We start from the raw sequence: 21,066 nt of genomic DNA, 5'->3' as shown, positions 1-21,066 counted from the left end.
TGGTATGTAGCCATCCAGTTCTGGTCAGTCCAGACTTCTCGAAGCCTTTTGTGGTGCAGAATAGACTGATACATCCAAAGTGGGACTACGAGCTGTGCTAGCTCATGGAGAGTCAGGACATAGTGTCTGAATATTTATCTTGTCACCCAGGCTCTGAAATGGCTGATGGGGTGGGAAATGTGAAGAGAGGCCTTCGCGGGGTGCCTGAGTGGATGCATGAATGTTTATGTGTTTATCCTTTATTATACTGGCCAGTGTCATAATTCATACTTCCTCAACTTAGTTATATGCATACTTTCATCATTACATCTTGATCCATTATTCTTCAGTAGTTGTATGTGATGTAATTTGTTGTACTATAATTTTGCTTTTCTTTGTTCCCTCTCTTTCCTCCCTCTATCTCTGATCACAGGTGGCAGAGGGGAAGGGCATTTGAGGTGGTGCATTTGGGGTGGGGCCTGGGTTCTGGGAGAACATGTGAGAGGATGTCTCTGTGAGAATCCATTTTGCATTGCCACCCGTACCATGATCTGTTTCTTATTTTCAGCCTAAGGGCCAAGTAACGAGCCATATTACATTTCCCTTTACTTTTCACATGATACGTGGTCTTGAGTTTCATTCAATATTCAGTCAGTGGCCTGTCTGTGACAGATACAGTATGAAGAAGTGAACTCCAACCATTGCTGTCACTGTCACCCACTCGTGATTACTGATAGTGCTTCTGAACTTCCCTTCAGTTTCCATTCAAGTTCATATATGGGAGTAATGAAAACAGTTGAGAGCATGTTGGAATGGCTTTTTGTATAATTTGGAGATTCATATAGGTTCCCCCTGTATTGTTTTTCATTACAGTAGGAGCTATCTTTTCAGTTTCTCTCCTTCAAACTAGTAGGTAATCATACTTTTTTGTCTGAGAGATCTACCCTTCACACCGGAGGTAGACATGATCAACAATTCACCCCAGCTGTGTTTTATGGTCTTGTTATAGACTGTAACAGTTTTCTTCCTCTTCTGACGAGGAGTATGAAGGATTGGACCAATGCGCAGCGTGGTAAGTGTTCATGTTATTTATTGGAACAGAAACACTAAACAGCATAACAAAGAGAGTGAAACGAAAATGAAACAGTCCTGTAAGGTGCAGCAACACAAAACAGAAAACAACTACCCACAACCCATAGTGGGAACCAGGCTGCCTAAGTATGGTTCTCAATCAGCGACAACGATTGACAGCTGCCTCTGATTGGGAACCATACCAGGCCAAAACCAGAAATACAAAACATAGAACAAAAACATAGAATGCCCACCCCAACTCACGCCCTAACCAAACTAAAATAGAGACATAAAAAAGGAACTAAGGTCAGGACGTGACATTACCCACCCCCCCCAAAGGTGTGGACTCCGGCCGCAAAACCTAAACCCATAGGGGAGGGTCTGGGTGGGCAACTGTCCGCGGTGGAGGCTCTGGAGCGGGACGAGGACCCCACTCCACCATAGTCTTGGCCCACTTAAGTGCCGCCTTTGGAGCGGCGACCCTTGCCGCCGACCCCAGACTGGGGGCCCTTACGGCCCCCAGCTCTGGTGTGCAGCCTTGGCACCACTCTTCCAGGCTGGATGACCACTTTAGCCCGGACCCTCCAGAGTGCAGGCACAGGTTGAACCGGGCTGTGGGTGAGCACTGGAGATCTGGTGCATACCACTCACACCTCTCCCTTAGGCTCAATGCCCACATTTGCCCGGCATGGGCGGAGCGCAGGCATAGGGCTCACTGCAACCTCCCAGTGCCCCGGAGACACAGCATGCAGAGCTGGCGCAGGATACCCTGGGCCGAAACGGGGTACCGGAGACCAAACACGCTGAGCCGGCACAATACGCCCTGGCTGGATGCCCACCCTCGCATGGCACTTGCGGGGGGCTGGCCTATATCGCACCGGGCTATGAGCGCGTACTGGCAACACCGTGCGCTTGACTGCATAACACGGTGCCTGACCAGTACTACGCTTCTTCCGGTAAGCACGGGGAGTTGGCTCAGGTCTATCGCCTGACTCTGCCAATCTCCCCGTGTGCCACTCCCCGGGAGCTGCCTCTCGTGCCTGTTATCGCCGCCGCTCAGCTTTCGCTGCCTCCAGTTCTTCCTTGGGGCGGCAATATTCCCCAGCCAGTGCCCAGGGTCCCTTGCCGTCCAATATCTCCTCCCAAGTCCAGGAGTCCAGAACCGTCTGCTCCTTGTTACCACACTGCTTGGTCCTTTGGTGGTGGGTAGTTCTGTAACGGTTTTCTTCCGTTATAGGTCAGGATGTGACATAGACAGTGATTTTGTGTTCCAGAATGTGCAATACAAAACACCCTGCTCCTGTCTTTTCCTGTATTTTTCACTGATGACATCAACCTAAACACCTTAGAAACATCCATCAGACACAGACTGTGCATTAGCAGACAATGTTATGTTTACAGCGCAAGACATCCAGTTCCGTGTTTACATCCATAGCTTATGTACAATGCACAACTCCATGCTCAAACGGCAAACATAGCAGACAAAAAATGTATTATCTTGTCTTATTTTGGCATGCATGCCCCCAGCTAGTTCAATATTCGGGCAGGATTCAATCCAAGTGCAATGCACTATCGACAAGGTAATTTCCCTGACATTCTTAGAGATTGCATTCATGGTAAATGCTGGGGATGTTGGTGTCACGCCCTGATCTGTTTTACCTGTTCTTGTGATTGTCTCCACCTCCTCATGTCGCTTATTTTCCCAAGTGTATTTATCCCAGTGTTTCCTGTCTCTCTGTGCCAGTTCGACCTGCCTGTTTTTTTTCCGGACTCCGTACCAGCCTGCCAGACCCTTCTGCCTGCCCTGACATCGAGCCTGACACCACACTCCGAGTGCCTTCACCTTCTCCCTGTAGGCTGTCTCGTCGTTGTTGGTAATCAAGCCCACTACTGTTGTGCCATCTGCAAACTTGATTGAGTTGGAGGCGTGCATGGCCACGCAGTCGTGTGTGTACCGGGAGTACAGGAGGAGGCTGAGCACGCACCCTTGTGTGGCCTCAGTTTTGCTGGTCAGCGAAGTGGAGATGTTGTTTCCTACCTTCACCATTTGGGGGCGGTATTCAAACTGAAGTGGGTCTAGGGTGGCCAGTAAGGTGGAGGTGATATGATCCTTGACTAGTCTCAAAGCACTTGATGATGACAGAAGTGAGTGCTATGGGGCGGTAGTCATTTAGTTCACTTATCTTTGCCTTCTTGGGTACAGGAAAAATTATGGCCATCTTGAAGCATGTGGGGACAGCAGCTTGGGATACGGAGCGATTGAATATGTCCGTAAACACACCAGCAAGCTGGTCTGCGTATGCTCTGAGGACGCGGCTAGGAATGTTGTCTGGGACAGCAGCGTTGCGAGGGTTAACACATTTAAATGTTTTACTTACGTCGGCCATGGAGAAGGAGATGGGGGGCGCAGTCCTTGTTAACAGGCCGCGACGGTTGCACTGTATTATCCTCAAAGCGGGCAAAGAAGGTGTTTAGTTTGTCTGGAAGCATAGCATCGGTGTTCATGACGTGGCTAGTTTTCTTTTTGTAGTCCGTGATTTCCTGTAGACCCTGTCACATACGTCTAGTGTCTGAGCCATTGAATTGCGACTCCACTTTGTCCCTGCACTGGCACTTTGCTTGTTTTATTGCCTTTCGTGGGGAATAACTACACTGTTTATATTCAGCCATATTCCCAGACCTCTTTCCATGGATAAATGTGGTGGTTCGCGTTTTCAGTTTTGCGTGAATGCCGCCATACATCCACGGTTTCTGGTTAGAGCAGGTTTTAATAGTCACCGTGGGTACAACATCTCCAATGCACTTCTTTATGAACTCACTCACCGAGTCAGCATATAGATCGATATTGTTCCCTGAGGCTGATCGGAACATATCCCAGTCCGCGTGATCAAAACAATCCTGAAGCGTGGATTCCATCCTGTTTGAGTTTCTGCCTATAAGACGGTAGGAGCAAGATGGCTTTGTGGTCGGATTTGCCGAAGGGAAGGCGGGGGAGGGCTTTGTATGCATCACGGAAGTTAGAGTAGCAGTGATCGAGTGTATTACGCCTGTGCATAGTGCAATCAAAATGCTGATAGAATTTAGGTAACCTTGTTCTCAAATTTGCTCTGTTAAAATCCCCAGCTACAATAAATGTATCCTTAGGATGTATGGTTTCCAGTTTACATAGAATCCAGTGAACTTCCTTGAGGGCTGTCTTGGTGTCTGCTCGTGGGGGTATGTACACAGCTCTGACGATAACTGACGAGAATTCTCTTCGGAGGTAATATGGCTGGCATTTGATTGTAAAGAATTTTATGTCAGAAGGACTTCAGTTCCTGTATGTTGTTATGATTACACCATGAGTCATTAATCATGAAGCATACACCCCTGCCCTTTCTCTTCCCAGAGAGGTGTTTATCTCTGTCAACGCGATGCATGGAGAAGCCCGGTGGCAACAAATCCCGAGAGAGCCATGTTTCCGTGAAACAGAGAATGTTACAATCTCTGATGTCTCTCTGGAAGGCAACACTTGCTCGAATTTCGTCTACCTTGTTGTCAAGGTAGATTATGTTTTGGGTTGGCTTCTGGGATTAGATCCATTGTCCTCGGTAGTGGTCCAAGCAGAGGATCCGCTTTGGGAAAGTCATATTTCTGCTCGTACTGTTGTTAAGTTGACGTCGCTCTTATATCCAATAGTTATTCCCGGCTGTATGTAATAAGACTCCAGATTTCCTGGGATAACAATGTAAGAAATAGTACATAAAAAAACAAAATACTACATGGTTTCCTAAGGACTTGAAGCGAGGCGACCATCTCTGTCGGCGCTATCACAAATTTGTGACCTTGATGCCGATAGGTGGACAAATTTTATGACTTTCTCCACTAATTCTTCATTTATGTTAAATAGGTGTCTATTATGCATTTCCCGAATGAGTTTGGTCTACATTGTACTGACTTTGAGACAAATGAAGGGATGTGTTGAAATGGAGGTGAAAAGTACGTATAAGAGGAGCTTCCTGCAGTGTGGTAAAAATAATTGTAGTACATATTCTGATTTTCTGTCGTGCGTGCAATGATGTCAGAGGGACAAAACCGTGTTTTTTCTTTCTTGTTGTATTATCCCAAAAGGAAGTGGCAAATTAAAAATTACAGCTTTTATGGAAATTACATCAAATTAAATTTGACGGCTCATTTTATTGACTTTGTGTCTTTGTGGTTCCCATTGAACAAGTCTTGGCTAAATGCCTGTTGCAATTGTTAAACACTGCCTTGATATGTTACAGTTGACACTTATCTTATTATTGGATCAAACATGTCACAATTCACAGAGTACACATTTGATTTTGTGTCTTTAGAGTAAAAGATAAATAGGATTTGCATGTTCCCTTGTGATTGGCGTTCCAGACAGTGCTGAACAATTACAATCCTGAAAATCATACCCCTTAAATATCAAAACAACCACCATAAGTGCCAACTAGTTTACCCTGCATCCTTTGGACCCCCACTTGGGATTTCACATGAACTTGCTTATCGCCTCTTTATATTCGATTCTATTTAAGGAAATTAATACATTTATATATATGCATAATGATGTGGATTTGTGAATAGTGTGTGTTCCATAATATATGACACAGTCCATTTTCCTAATCAGGGCCACCGTTTAGTAATGATCTAAACATTGTAATCAGCTTGATTTTTCCAAAGAACCCTGACTGAAATATAATTTGCTGTTATCTATTCTGAAAAACTAATTAGAAGAGAATAAAGAGTGTTGGAAATGAGAAGAAGTGAGACAATTTCAAATCCCAGGTGAAGACTGCTGATGTGGTACTTGAAATGAATTAAACATTTTCTCATGGAAAAACAATCTGAATGATGTGGATGATCATAATGGGATTGTATTTGCTACTCTCAAGCTCAAATGACTTACGGAATGAAAATTCAACACATTTCAGTGGGTAATGGACTGCATTTCGTAATGTTTATGCATGGGGTTCTCATAGAATAAAGTGTATATTTATATAGTCAATTACACAATCCTTTGAAAATGCCCATCTTTATTTCTGGGCATTATCATTGGAATGAAGTTCAATAACAATACTTTATTTACTATCCTAAGAGTTAAGATGTGTTTAAATTGCATAGACGCAGGAACAACAGTCCAAGCTCTGACACCTCTGAGTTTTTCTCACACATCCGACACACTTCCTGATCACAGGCCACACCAAGTTTACCCCCGACTGGTGCTTCGGCCTCATCAAGCAGCGCTTCAGACCAGAGTGAACACTTTCTCTGAGATTGCTGGTGTTGTGCTGGTGTTGTGAAGGACACCACTGTGACAGGGGTCAACATCCCATAGCTGGTTGGACTGGAGGATAGTACGGTGATGGTGGAAAGTTATGGCTGACAACAACACCTGACTCCGTACTTCAAGCCGCTGCCACAGATTAAGCAGTACCAGCACTTCAGGTGAAAACCATTTTCATTGTATTGCATGGTTATTCTTCTCATCTAAATTTGGGAGGTGAATTGATGTTGTGCAGGGTTGTAATGTCTTCTGATTTTTTGTTGTTGTTATTCCCTGTTTTACAGCTTCGATGCTCTGGAGCCTGGTGTTGTTGTCGCCAAGGAGCAGTCGGACTGTGGGGACCAGGTTTCATTTGCTGAGCAACGCTGACATCCTTCCTCCCATAGATGGTCTACCTGTACAAGCACCACCTGGACTGGACACAGCTAGACAAACGTATCTTTTTGAGAAGATCTGGGAGTTTTGTGACGAAGAGGCTATGGACATCACATGCCCTGCACCAAGGTCAAGGGCAGGACAGAAACAGGCTCTCCGAATATAGATTCCCTTGTTCATGCATGGTTTGGACAGACCAGTCATCAGCACTATCTGCAGTCCCTCTATTCACATGACTCTCTCCTAACACACATGCCATACGTTGCTGCTACAACAAAAAAAATGATCCTGCTGCTCAGCCACTTTACCCCTGATTGTATGCATATAACTACCTCGTCTATCACGGATATTTTTATTGATATTGTTCTTGTACATAGTGTATATTATGTTATATTGACACTATCTATTTCTGATATTGCTACTATGCAAGTAACCGTTTGGCTGTTCTGTTTACACCTTTTGTAGAGACCCATCCACTTAGTAAGACTAAGTATATTAAGTCACATGATTTTGTGACATTTCACAACAATATAATGTGACCGTATCAAGTGTCCACCACATAAACATATTTTTATTTTACCAGGCAAGTCAGTTAAGAACAAACTCTTATTTTCATTGACAGCCTGGGAACAGTGGGTAAACTGCCTGTTCAGGGGCAGAACAACAGATTTGTACCTTGTCAGCATGGGGATTTGAACTTGCAACCTTCCGGTTACTAGTCCAATGCGCTAACCAGTAGGCTACCCTGCCGCCCCAATATGGCGCATCCACATAAATATATGGCGCATGCATCTGTTTATGTACTGTACATGTGCACCTCAATCAGGTTTCAACTCAGGTTGCATGGACTTAACTTATGTATGGAATACTATGTGATAAGTGTGTGTGTAACAGTATATAGTATGCTAATGTACTGGTGTGAAGACATTTGGTCAGTGGTCAAAAGTACTTATGTAAAAAATACTTTAAAGTACTACCTAACTACTGTATTTTTTGGGGGCTATCTGTACATTACTTTAGTATTTATATTTTTGCCAACTTTTACTTTTACTTTACTACATTCGAAATAAAATCATGTACTTTTTACTCCATACATTTTCCCTGACACCCAAAAGTACTTGTTACATTTTGACAGGAAAATTGTACAATTCACACACTTATCAAGAGAACATCCCTACTGCATCTGATCTGGCAGACTCACTAAACACAAATGCTTCGTTTGTAAATTGTGTCTGAGTGTTGGAGTGTGCCCCTGGCTATCCGTCAATAAAAAAAATAAGAGAAAAAAATAGTGCCGTCTGGTTTAATATAAGGAATTTGAAATTATTCATGCTTTACTCAAGTATGACAATTTAGTACACTGGATGTGGCTGGGGGCTATAGCATTTCTTTCACATGACCCATCACACTAGGCAAGTGTGTCTGGGTAAGCGTTATCTAAAATGTATAAAATATTTTTATCTGGACACTTTCTGTTAACCTGAAAATGTTCCTTATTGTAGGCTGCTACCACTTTTAGCCTTAATTTTTACTACACTACTCACTGTTTAGCACATGACCTCACATGTGAATCCTTAAAGAGATGGGTGAGGCTGGCTTAAGAGGGTCTGAACAACGTTTAATAGGTGTAGACAAAGCAGAGTTCTCCAGTAGGTACCAAAACTTTCAAAGACCCTTTTCTCAAAAGTGAGTTTACAAGTGTATCAACTTTCAAAGCAGAACTACTTTCCCATTGTTCCTCAAAAAGTATGTGTATGATATACCATTTTGTAGCTCTGAGTCTCTACTTTTAGCCAATGTAAAAGAAAAATATTTAAAATGTTGTTACATAAGACCGAATCCAGGTGGTGAGTCACAAATGTAAGCAAAGTTTGAAATGATTTTATTTAGTTAAATATGATATCTGTTAGGGTTTCTTGCGGTCAATTTGCAGTTGACAAATTATTTGTAATTATGTTCCGGCCCCCTGACCATCCGCTCAACAAGAAACCGGCCCATGTATGAATCTAGTTGATTATCCCTAGTGTAATATGTAACTTTGTATTGTAAGAGTTGCATTATTGTTCTGTATGAACAATTCTGTAATAACAAGCTTTTTGACAAAATTCCAGATTTGTCTTAAAACAGTGGATGCTTTTAATGTTACCACAGTGAACATTGTATGGTGTGTACTTTTTAAATTATTATTGGAAATTGGAAATTGAGTATGATTTTTACTCAAAATATCTAAGTATACATTATATCAAATTACTTACATTTTCATTACAATATTTACAATATGCATGATACCTAAATTTGACATTTTTGTTAATCGGCAAACCGTTGTTTTTTTAAAATATACTTAAATTCAGAATTTTTATGTCATGATTGTTTTTTTATAAATATTCAAATATACCATTATCTATCAAGCACTGTAATAATTATTAATCTGCACACTGTCCCTCACTATAATGCATTAAAAAAAAGGTTTTGGTTGAGATGCTCTGCATCAAAAACTTTAGATCTCACATGAATGACCAATATGTTTTCCCCATCCAATCCTCTTATCATGTCAAAGCTGTCAAAGCATTTGACATTGTGACTTGGTATCACATTTGGTATCAACAGGTGTGTTACAGCCAACAAGCCAATGTGTCATGTATGCTTTATGTGTAATGGTCCCATGTGGCTCAGTGGTAGAGCATGGTGCTTGTAACACCAGGGTTGTGGGTTTGATTGCCATGGAGGACTAGTATGGAAATGTATGCACTCACTACTGTAAGTTGCTCTGGATAAGAGCATCTACTAAAATGTAAAGTGCACAATTTGAGACAGAGTTTTGTAAGAATGAACAATACAGAGTACGGCTGTCCCCATAGGAGAACGCTTTTTGGTTCCATGGTTCTACATGGAGCACAAAAGGGTTCTACCGGGAACCAATAAGGGTTCTCTTAAGGGGACAGCCGAAGAAAGATTTTAGGTTCTAGATAGCCTAGAACAGTGTCTGATGTCAGTCTCTCCTCTTCCCTTCCTTACAGAAGAGCTAGCCTGGAAACAAAATGATGCCCAGAAAGAAGCAGCTGTTTTCAGTTATTGCCAGGCTTTTTATTACCAGACAGGGGACCTCCACCGGCTTTAGAGGGGCTATAATTTGATACTTTGAAATCAAATATTTCATGCCCCGTGTACACTGTTCACCAGTCCCTCTCTCTTTTTAGTCCCTCTATTGTTTCTGACATGCTGTTCTACAGTGTATACCTAAGGGAAATTAAATAGGAGTCAGCTTTTGTGTTTGGATTAAGAAAATATTCAGATCCATCATTAGGGAAATCAATGCATGATTATGACCAGGGCTATGTATGGCTCTGGTTATGACTATTTATAAGAGGTATGTTTATTCACAATTTACACCATGATGACAGTTGACATGAAGAATACATTCACACACAGAGTGTAACTCAGACTAGAGGAAGATGATGAATTAGGCCTAGATAGATTTTTCTAAGGTTGGACATTTTGGATTGGATTGATTGTCACTTGTCAGTGTGATTAGCTTCGTTGAGTTGAATGATAATGAAGGTTGATACGCTTGCTCTTCCATTAATATGACATGGTCTGCTTCAGACCTTATCCCAGATGACCAACTCTGTCAGATTTTAACAGAATAGAAGAGGTGGGCTCTATTGATAACCTCTTATTTCATTAGGATGCCAATACCTGTGTGACAGAGAGAAGATAGACTCTGTGGAGTTGAGAGCTGTGTGGTAGGTGATATGAGTGATCAATTCAGTTGACTATCAAGCTGTTGTAGTGGCTCAAAGAAAAGAGAAGAAAATAAAAATGGTTGCATGTGGTTGAAATACGATTTTCTCAGTCTTTATGAATGAAGTGTTTATTCTGAAGATCTGTAAAAAGGGTAATAATCCCTTTAGGTTCCTCAAAGAATGTGTCAGATGACAGGCTTCAGTTTGTTTGTCTGTCCATTGATGTCTGGAGGCTGGAAGTAACCATCCAGGAACCTATTCTGTTCTTTGTTGGATTTCGTTAATGGTAAACCTCAAGCCATTCAGTATAGCCACCTGGCTTGTTATAAAGCTGAAGGATGGGGATAAAGAAATGTAACCAGTTCCAAATTCGATGGATCCTATGAATGGATTGACTGACAGTCCATTAAGTCAATTTGATAGTTACAAAGTTTTAAAGCTGAAGGAACCACCTTGTTTGAGGAACATCACTCAACCAATCTGAGAAAATGTAGGTAACAGTTCCGTAATTATTTCTAGGTTGAAAATAACCTTGTTATTTTCAACCTAGCATTCTCTTGCTCTAAGCCTCCTATATTTCATTACTATGGCAACACAGTCCATCTCAAAACTGCACACTTAGACACTGCAGGAAAAATAAGCACTTAGAAAAAAAAACACATTGAATGAGCAACACAGGCCCCTCTCTCTCATTTTAATTGGATAGTCTATTTTCAGATAAGCAAAGTGAACATGAAGGACTTTCATGGCATTCAATACATTTATGCGATGATTATATAATTGTGCTAAGGTTGTACAACCTGTGTGACTACAGTAATTGATCATGTAACTGTGCTCTAAACCAGGGGTGCAACTTTCACTGGGGATGGGGGGGGGGGGGGGGGGGGGGACATTGCATTTTTGTCGACCCCAGTTTTATCATTGGAATATGATACAAAACGAGGCAATGGTGTCTTTTAGGACCATGCGGAGACCCCGAGCGGTCGGATAGGCTGTTTGGAGTGTTTATTTATTTAGGACCACACGGACACCACAGAGCAGGCTCACAGCCTGTGTGAAGGCAAAGCTGCTGGAAGGCTGGCTGGACCAGCATGGGAGTGTTGAGCATAGTTCAGTGTGTTTGTGTTGCACTCTTTCACCGAGTTGTAAAAGGAAGCAGAACAAAAACTGGCTACTCTTTAGTTGACTGATGTAGCTGGCAAGGTAACTTCTGTTTAACTTAATAGAAAAAAAACTAAACTAATATTTATTCGCAGTGCTGAGCTAGTATTGTAACTGACATGTAACATTAGCTAATGTTTCATCCCCTATCGACTGAGGTGAATAAGCTATGCTAGTGAGTAGCTACCACAGCCAGGTTAGCTCTAGCCTCTAGTTATCTGTCGGATGGCGATATGAGGTGGCTAATATTACTATCTAACAGTAGTTGTTTGTATGGAAATGTTTTGTAACCTTTGTTCTATCACGTTTCAGAAGTAAATTAAATTGGCAAGCTTTCACCAGTTGATGTACCGTTGGAGAGAGAGCTGGCTAAAAGTTGGCTTTCATTTTTGCCTCAATTAAACCATCAGCCAAACAATTCAAGATTTATATTTTATCCGTGCAATGTGAGTTGTATTAGTCAGCGTAACATTATTGAGCTGTCAGCTTACCTAGCTAATTCTCTACATTTCACTTTATTTAACTAGGCGAGTCAGTTAAGAACAAATTCTTATTTACAATGATGGCCTAGGAACAGTGGGTAACTGCCTTGTTCAGGAGTAGAACAATAGATTTTCACCTTGTCAGCTTGAGGATTCGATCCACCAACCTTTTGGTTACTGGCCCAACGCTCTAACCACTAGACCACCTGCCACCCCACTTACAGTGATAAACAGCTTCCCTGTCATGGTGCACAGTAGAGGTCTGTGGGACCGATTTCTTCATTCCCACCTGCCACCGCAAGAACTGGTGCCAAACCCAACCGCAGTCCCGAAATATTATTTTAGGCATATGTGACGCAGCTCACTTGCCAGCCATGGTCTTAGCAATTTTGTGCCCTATAGGCAATATCAAATGTGAAAAAATAACTGAATAGGTTAAATTACCAGAGATTCTCACATTGCCCTTACATTGTATTACGGAGCTATATCAGTCAACACTTGAACTCTCACGCCCAACTAGGAGAGGTAGGCTACTGAAGTTGAAGTAGTAAATTCTGAGTGTGTGAAAAATGCAGAAAAATATGTGTTTTTAATACAATAGGTAGGCTAACGCAGAAAGAGGACCCTTTCAAAATAACGTGTGAGACAACAAAATATTTTCATCCCAAAGTCGTCTCTCTGACCGCCCACTCCCACCTGCAGCATGAAAAATGCAGATCGCGCCACAATGATCTCTGTTGGACCCGCAGGCATCCTGCAGGAATGCAGCCCTCTAGTGCAGTCAGTACACAACACTATGCTCACTGTTTCTTAGCAGGATCAGATGGTGACAGGGGTCCCAGTAGGGTCAGACAGCCAGGGAAGACCAGTCTACAGAGTGAATTTTGAAGTGTATTCAGTGAATGATACAAAGTTCCATCTTGAATTGATGGGTAGACCTATAGTAGCTACAGGAAAGTAGCTTAAAGCTATAGTCTGGGATCTGGGAGTAATGGTCATTTAAATTATTGAACCACTGATTATATTCTTTGATAAAATAATGTATAAATGTAAACCAAGGTAATTCTTTGTCATGCCTCACTTTAGGTGAGCGGGGTAACAGGGGTCTCAGCAGAGTCAGGCAGCCAGGGAAGACCAGTCCGTGACAGAGGTGAGGTGAATTTTTGCAGAGACAACACTTTTTCTCTCTATCCAGCAAACACTGGACAATGCTATTTTATTAAGGCAGTCTGACAAACCTCCAAAATTGATTTCTAAATGTTATCAAGAGTTGATAGAGGCTTTTCTCAATTAAAAATTGTAAAACAAAAATGTGAGGAAGACCTGGGAGATGCTATTGATGATGTGTTATTAAATGTTATTATTCTGCTGGATGTTTAAAGCACAAAAGGGGACATATTTGCATATGTTGTGCTCTTGTGAAGGTTGGCTGAATTCTGGCAGAGTATGTTCTTTTATCTCAGCATATCTACAGATTCTTCCTTCTCCCTGTTTTTGTTTCCTTGGAAATGTTGATACTGGAGACTGTTATCAGAAGAAACTGTGTAACCTAGCATTTCTAGTGGCTAATAAATGCATTGCCATTAATTGGAAGGTTGGTTATCCTCCCACAATGTATGGAAGAAATGTCAAGTTATGTACAGAATCACTAGATTTGTTTTAAGATTAAGGGTATACTGTGCAACTTTCATAAGGTCTGGAGGCCTTATATGGAATACTGAATGACAAAGGGAGTCTGTATTTAAAACATGCCCACGGTAGGAGAGATTTAGGCAATCCCTATCTGCTGGGCTGCTCAGCCCTGGCCCTGGGGGTCTGCTGTACTGTTGTCACTCTGGCCTTGGCCTAACACACCTAAAAGCAATAATTAATGTTTCACTAAGATCCTAAAGCTGAGTGGGGTGTGTTGGGTTGGGGTGCTACAGGGCCATGGACCCCTAGGGGCAGGACAGGGTGACCCAGCTATTTTGTGTGCAAGTAAAAAAAGCTCTACAGTACTATTATGCCTATGATATGAATTACAGTATTTGGAGGGTGTACTGTTTCTGTGTGTTAATGTGTAGGTGTGTGTGTGTTATCATTCAACTTTTTTTTTCCAAACCTATCTATTGAGCCATAAAAAAAGGAAGTTGTTTTAGGGAGAGAGTTGAGTTATCGACTAGACTGGTGGGGATCAGGCGTGTAGGCGGCTCGGGTTGGCTGGGTGGTCTGGCTGAAATTTGATATAGAGAATGTCTTAGAGACAATCAAAAGTTGTCTTTGTATTTTATTTGTAAGAGTTGTTAATTTATTAGGCTATTGGTTAAAGGTGCAACACAATATTGATTATTGAATTATCATGGATCTAGTTCAGTCTTATCAGTCACTTAAACATATTTAATAATCTCTTACCTAGCTTAATGACTGTGGGCATTTTTGCTTCCTTTTGTTCTTCTAAATACAGACGGCTAGAAGGGCCGTCATATTAGAGTTATATTAGATCGTGTAGAAATGCAGGAAATCTGCTTTAGATGCCCACAAAAATGTGATGACCCCCAGACCCCCTGCCCAGTTATGTCCCGCTTTGCAAATAGCACTGCTGGGTGATTTAAAAAGTCATAGTCAGTCGATCAATAATATAATTATACTCTTAGCAAACATGTTTATTTTTTATTTACAATATGTAGAATCTATGAGAATAGAAAGGTTCAGAACTTTTGTGAAACATCACAGCACAGTTTAAAAAATATATGGGAAATATAAATCAAAACTGGAAGGGGTTCAGAGATAGATGGGAGGGGTTCAGAGATAGATGGGAGGGGTTGAGTGGAGCTGACTAAAAACAAACAAAATATAAATATTGTAAAATATACTGTGTCCGTAAAATGTATATAGTATGTCTAAGCTGGAAGTAGAAGCATAAGTGTTGTTGTCCATTTGTTTACTGCAATTAGGGGAGGGATGGTAGGGCTAGGGGAAAAAAATAAAGGAAAACATATATTTTAAAATATATATGGATGATTGGAAATGATGCAGACAATTACATTGATGGAAGCTGCAATCTATCTGCAATATTAAAGCTGATCTACCCCCCCTCCCCCCCCCCTCCATCCCCATATAAAAAATATATAATTGAATCACACCGGCCTTCTGAAAGGTAAACCTTATGTTACTGTGATAACTATTGAAGAAACAGTTCCCTCTGTCAGATGAGTTATCCTCATAAATATCAACGTTGGAGCTTTTTGCATCAATATTCATTACATATAGATGGCTATGGCAGCATACCATTTTCGCATTAGGTTCCCACAGTTTACAGTAGATTAGCGCCCAATTGACCTTCCTCTATTGGCTTGTAACAGTTAGGTATCAGAGACTTTACGGACAGTGGACAATTAGATGGACCAGAAAAGGGAGAACTTTGCACTTGATGAAATATGAATTAGGATTAAATACAGACCAGCACAAATCAATATTACTTATGGATATTTCCTGTTCAATTAAATAAGATATTGGTTCACATTCACAAGGACGTTTTAAAAATCGTTTTTGTAATATCTAGAATTGTATGTGATTAGATATTATATTACATTCTATATTACAACTGTATCATTTTTACACCATTACAATATGTATGATTGTTATGCAATACACGCAATTGTATTGATTTTAATCAATGTTCAATTGAACAAATTAATGCGTGCATCGAAACAATAATGATCACGTTAGTACAAATAACTGGTGGTAATGAATTACATACGAATAGATTAACTCTATGGGGCTGGCTTTGTTTCCCACCAGACATTATTCTATGTTACACGTACAGGACGTTCCGATACCTTTCCGTTTCCTCGGCGAATGACTCCGACCTGAAATAATCAACGTCGTCGTACACATTTGAACAAAGGTCTTGGTTCTGAGTAAGAAACGTTATAGCAGATTCTAATCAAACTGAATACAGAAGCTAAAGATATTTGGTTATTTTCGAAAACGATTGCTAACTTGGGATAATGCTTAGCTAACATTAGCTAGCTTCACTCGCCGGAGCTTAAACAATAGGCCTCAGTTTAATTTCAAATAATACTTTAAAACTTGTTAGAGTTAACTACTTGTTACTCACTAATCGGTGTGATTAAAAAGTCGCCCGTGTTTAAACGGCACAACGTGAAATCATGTGGCATTGTGATCCTATCGGTTCTAGGCCTAGCTTGCTAGCACTACTAGCAGCTAGTAAACAACCAGGATTTCTAGGGGTATGTTACTAGGCTGGACATTACATTTTTTTTAACAACGCTTTTTTTCTGATAACGATTTCATTGCATCCGCCGTGGAGCCCAGTTTTATACCATATTTCCCATCTGTTTGCCGTCGTTTTGAAGTAATCACGAAAAAGCAGGCCTTATTTTATGGCATTTCCATCCTCTATTAGTTACATTGAGCACCTACTCGCCTTCCGAACGTTCTATTCCCAGTTTAGTGTTCTACTTCACAATGCCTGATTCGCTATTGTTGATAATGAGACCGCTCACGTTGTTTATAGTTCAAATGTAAACAACAAAATGACTCGATGAACTCTGCATGTCTGTCTAATTCTCCAACTATCTCGCAATGTGTATATTTGGATTGTTTAAATCAGACGCCATTTTAATCTCGAGAATCTCCTCTTTATAATTATGTAAATCTGGGCAGTGAGCTCGGTTGTCGATCACTAAAACCAGAAATAGTCCGTTTTCATTTTTTCCCTACTTTCGAGTTTTTTCCCCCTGTTTCGTCCGACGAATATATTGTAGTGGTAAAATAAAAAGGGATTCATTTGTGCCATTTAGGTGAAATGAAATTCTAAGCATCACTCCAGTCAAAACAGACTCTGTGAACGTTCGATACCATTCATCTGCTATGGGCTCGCGCTAGTGTTCCATGTTAGCCAACGTTCTTTTGCCGTTTTTCAGCCTTGGGTAAATTTTGGCTCGTTCTATTGTCCAGCCTAATGTTAATGCAAGAGCAGTCTCAATGACTTAACAAGCTAACTAACTTTCCTAAATGTTCAGAAATAACGTATATATTTTTGGAATATGACGTTAACTAATCTTGAAATGGGCATTCTCATTGACTAAACAACCAAAAACACATAAGTTGATATTTCGTAATGTAGCAGAAAATTAATAGTTAACGTTAGTTATTTCTAGTTGTTCAGCCTCATTAATCCTGCTTTGGTCTGTAAACCTATTGCCAGGTTTGCCGGCTTCGTGACCTAGCTAATAGCAATAGCTTGGTGATTAGGTTTGCCTCTTCCATTGAAATATTCGTAACTATCTTGCCTGGTTGTCATTATTATGTCATTGGAAATTTCAGACTATATCCACAGGAAAGTTATTACATCGACTTCAAAACGTGTGTCTGTGCGTGGCTCTGACGGTTTGTTGATCACATGTGCATTTAGCACATGGGGATGTGTGAAACCCATAAAGTGTCCCCAGTTGCGTCGTCCGATAATTTTTCGCGTGCAGCGACTAGTATGACGATTCAGGAGGGCGGTCACTTATGCTAGCAAGATAGAGGTCCTGGGTCCGAGCTTGACGTGAGCCAACTCAGGAGGAAGCGTACTCTACTCTAACCCACAATGCATGTAATGTATGCGTACTAGTAGAGCTCATGCAGGGGTTTACATGTTTGTTTTTTCTTCTTGCATGTCAGGTGATATAAATCACAATGGCAGTAAAAGTTTAACAATACTTTCCTGTGAATATTTTGTTACATTTCCAAAGACATAATGCCAGATGGACAACTGGCGGAGTATGTTCAAATGACAGTTTATTCAACATTCTGGCTATACAATGCACATTACGAATATTTCCCGAACTAATCAGCAAGCTATTGCTAAAAGGTCAGGACACCAGCAATTGCCAGGTAACATTGGCCAACTAATAGCTACATGCACTGACATTATTTTCCTTCCTTGTGTAGACATTTGCCTGAAGATGACAGACCGCTACAACATTCACAGCCAGTTGGAGCATCTTCAATCTAAATACATTGGAACAGGCCATGCGGACACCAGCAAGTGGGAATGGTTGGTGAACCAACATCGGGACTCGTACTGTTCATATATGGGTCACTTTGACCTGCTGAATTACTTCTCTGTTGCTGAGAACGAGAGCAAAGCCCGCGTGCGCTTCAATCTCATGGAGAAGATGCTGCAGCCCTGTGGCCCACCTTCGGACAAACCTGACGATGCTTAGTCTAAGGAGTTCAACTGGCAGGAATTAGAAAATGTAGTTTTACTGTTTGGCTATCCATCATGTTGATTAGAAGTCATGTTTGAGATGCATGAAATGGAAGCAATGTTGACAAACAATGCATCAGTTTTCCTTTTTCCCCCACCCATTTTATATTTGCCTTAAGAATTTGCATTGAAAATAAACATTGAAAAGAACTGGTTGTGGTCAGGTGTTATTTGTCTTCAAAGAATTGTCCACTTGCCTGACCGCCATCTTGTCGTTACAAATGCCAGTGAGCATTGCGAATGATCATTGTAAAATGTTCTGTATATTGCACCCTTATAATAGCTTGTTGTCAATCACTTCAACAGTTATCGAAACATTTACTCAATGATTTTGATTAAATTAATTCCCAGAACTGGATAGTAATGAGTGCAGACCTGGGTGGAATACGTCAATACTTGAGGTGCGCATTATTTATCTTGCCTGTCATGAGGAGTTTGGGATTATTTGAGTTTATTTGAAAAAGTACATATACAGACAGGACATGCATAAAAAAAGTCCATGAGTTACTTCCATTGTGTTCCTTTTGGCAAGATTAAGGCAGGTGTCTTAAAGGGCGTGGTTGAATAATTATATAATCACAGACAAAAGTGGTCCTACAAAAGTCCTACTCGCTACTGAGCTCCCATGAGCCTATGGTTCAGTCATCAGCCAGCCATATTATTTTTAAAATAATGCTTTATTGCTTTGAGTTGTGGTTGTGTTCCCCTCCACTGAGCGGATATACAGGAAGGAGTTTGAAACAATATCAGAGTCTGGCACTGGTATTAGACAGGTGTACATCTCTAATATAATAATTAGGTAGGTATCTGGGGGTGGAGTCAGTAATTCTGTGGACCAGACCCAGTTGAATTTGTACAAACATTTCCTCCAGAGACGTAGACATGGGTGGACACAAGCCCACCCAATAAGATTGAGCAAAAACAAAACATGTAAACATTATTTTTTTTAAATACTCCCTGTTTACTGTGCTCTCAGTTTGAGGGGAACATATGGAGGTACATGGCCCAGATTTATACAGTCCTAGCTAGTTACACACAAGATGTCAGTGGTTTGGCTTCAGTATTGTGTAGGCCTACATGGGAGACAATTTGTCTTAGTTTCTCTATGTAGTCCGTGGTCACAATGTAGAAAATTCACCCTGTTTATTCTTGGCTATTCCATTTCAGATATTGTCCACTGAACTGGGCCTGTAAAGGTTATGTTGGCCTTGGTTCTGATTGAAAAGATGCACCCCATTATCTTGTCCACCCACACACAATAAGCCTTATCATTAAAACGCCCATACAGAACCATGACTTTGACTACTTGTGCCTATGACAGAAGTAGAAAGACATTTCATTATGTGAGCGGAAGAGAGGCCATGATGATTCAACGTTGAATAGAGAGCGAGAGATTACGTCATTGTGCCCACGCTGCTGGGGAAGTCTCCTGTGAAGTGTGTGTGTGTGTGCGTGTGTGCGTGCGTGCGTGCGTGCGTGTGTGTGTGTGTGTGTGAGAGAGTCAGTCAATTAATTAATTAATTAATTAATTGGCAGGAACATCACCTAGCCGGGGTAAGTCCTCACCGGCTGTCCCCACAGTTTGAATCATGGCTGTGGCGATGCTATTTCTGCTGTGTCAGGGCTGAGGACATTGGGAGGCTGCAGAATTTTCTCTCCCACTGGGCTCCCATGGCCAGATTTGATTATTGTTAATGTTTTCCATTTTCCCAAGCTTGGAAAAATGTATACAATAAAGCAAAGTAAATAGTGGGAGCAAGATCATGCAATATCACTATAAACTATTCTTCAATAAATAAAATCAAATTGTATTTGTCACATGCGCCGAATACAACAGGTGTAAAACTTAGTGAAATGCTTACTTACAAGCCCTTAACCAACAAAGCAGTTTTAAGAAGTAAAAAAATAAAAGAGCAGCAGTAAAATAACAGTAGCGAGGCTATATACAGTGGGTACTGGTTAGTCGAGGTAATTGAGTTAATATGTACTCTAGGTAGAGTTAAAGTGGCAATTCATAGATAATAAACATAGTGGCAGCTGCATAAAGGTGTGGGGGGGACAATGTAAATAGTCTTGGTAGCCATTTGATTAGCTGTTCAGGAGTCTTATGGCTTGGTGGTAGAAGCCGTTAAAAAGCTTTTTGGACCTAGACTTGTAGCCTCCGGTACAGGTTGCCGTGGGTTAGCAGAGAGAACAGTCTATGACTAGGGTGGCTTAGGGCCTTCCTCTGACACTGCCTGGTATAGAGGTCCTGAATGGCAGGATGCTTGGCCCCAATGATGTACTGGGCCGTACGCACTACTCTCTGTAGTGCCTTGCGGTCGGAGGCCGAGCAGTTGTCATACCAGGCAGTGATGCAACTAGTCAGGATGCTCTCGATGGTGCAGCTGTAGAACATTTTGAGGATCTGAGGACCCATGCCAAATCTTTTCAGTCTCCTGAGGGGGAATAGGCTTTGTCGTGCCCTCTTAACAACTGTCTTGGTTTGTTTGGACCATGAAAGTTTGCTGATGTGGCCACCAAGGAACTTGCAGCTCTCAACCTGCTCCCTTTACAGCCCCATCGATGAGAATGGGGGCGTGCTCTGTCCTCCTTTTCTTGTTGTCCACAATCATCATCTCTGTCTTGATCATGTTGAGGGAGAGGTTGTTAACCTGGCACCACACGGCCAGGTCTTTGACGACTTCCCCTATAGGCTGTCTC

The 21,066-nt window shown here is 41.4% G+C and overlaps 1 protein-coding gene across 1 annotated transcript; it reads left to right on the top strand.

Annotated features, from left to right (window-relative positions):
• Positions 1-15,896: 15,896 nt before the first annotated feature.
• Positions 15,897-18,506, top strand: sf3b5 (splicing factor 3b, subunit 5). Its single transcript, NM_001165217.2, is given in 2 exon segments — positions 15,897-16,000; positions 18,045-18,506. A coding segment is annotated over 1 exon segment (261 nt). The 5' UTR covers positions 15,897-16,000; positions 18,045-18,058; the 3' UTR covers positions 18,320-18,506.
• The last annotated feature ends 2,560 nt before the right edge of the window (positions 18,507-21,066 follow it).

This window comes from Oncorhynchus mykiss, chromosome 20 (genome assembly GCF_013265735.2).
Source record: "Oncorhynchus mykiss isolate Arlee chromosome 20, USDA_OmykA_1.1, whole genome shotgun sequence".
Taxonomy (NCBI): Eukaryota; Metazoa; Chordata; class Actinopteri; order Salmoniformes; family Salmonidae; genus Oncorhynchus; species Oncorhynchus mykiss.
The sequence above is the reverse complement of the archived record's forward strand: the minus strand, read 5'-3'. Positions and strand labels throughout refer to the sequence as shown.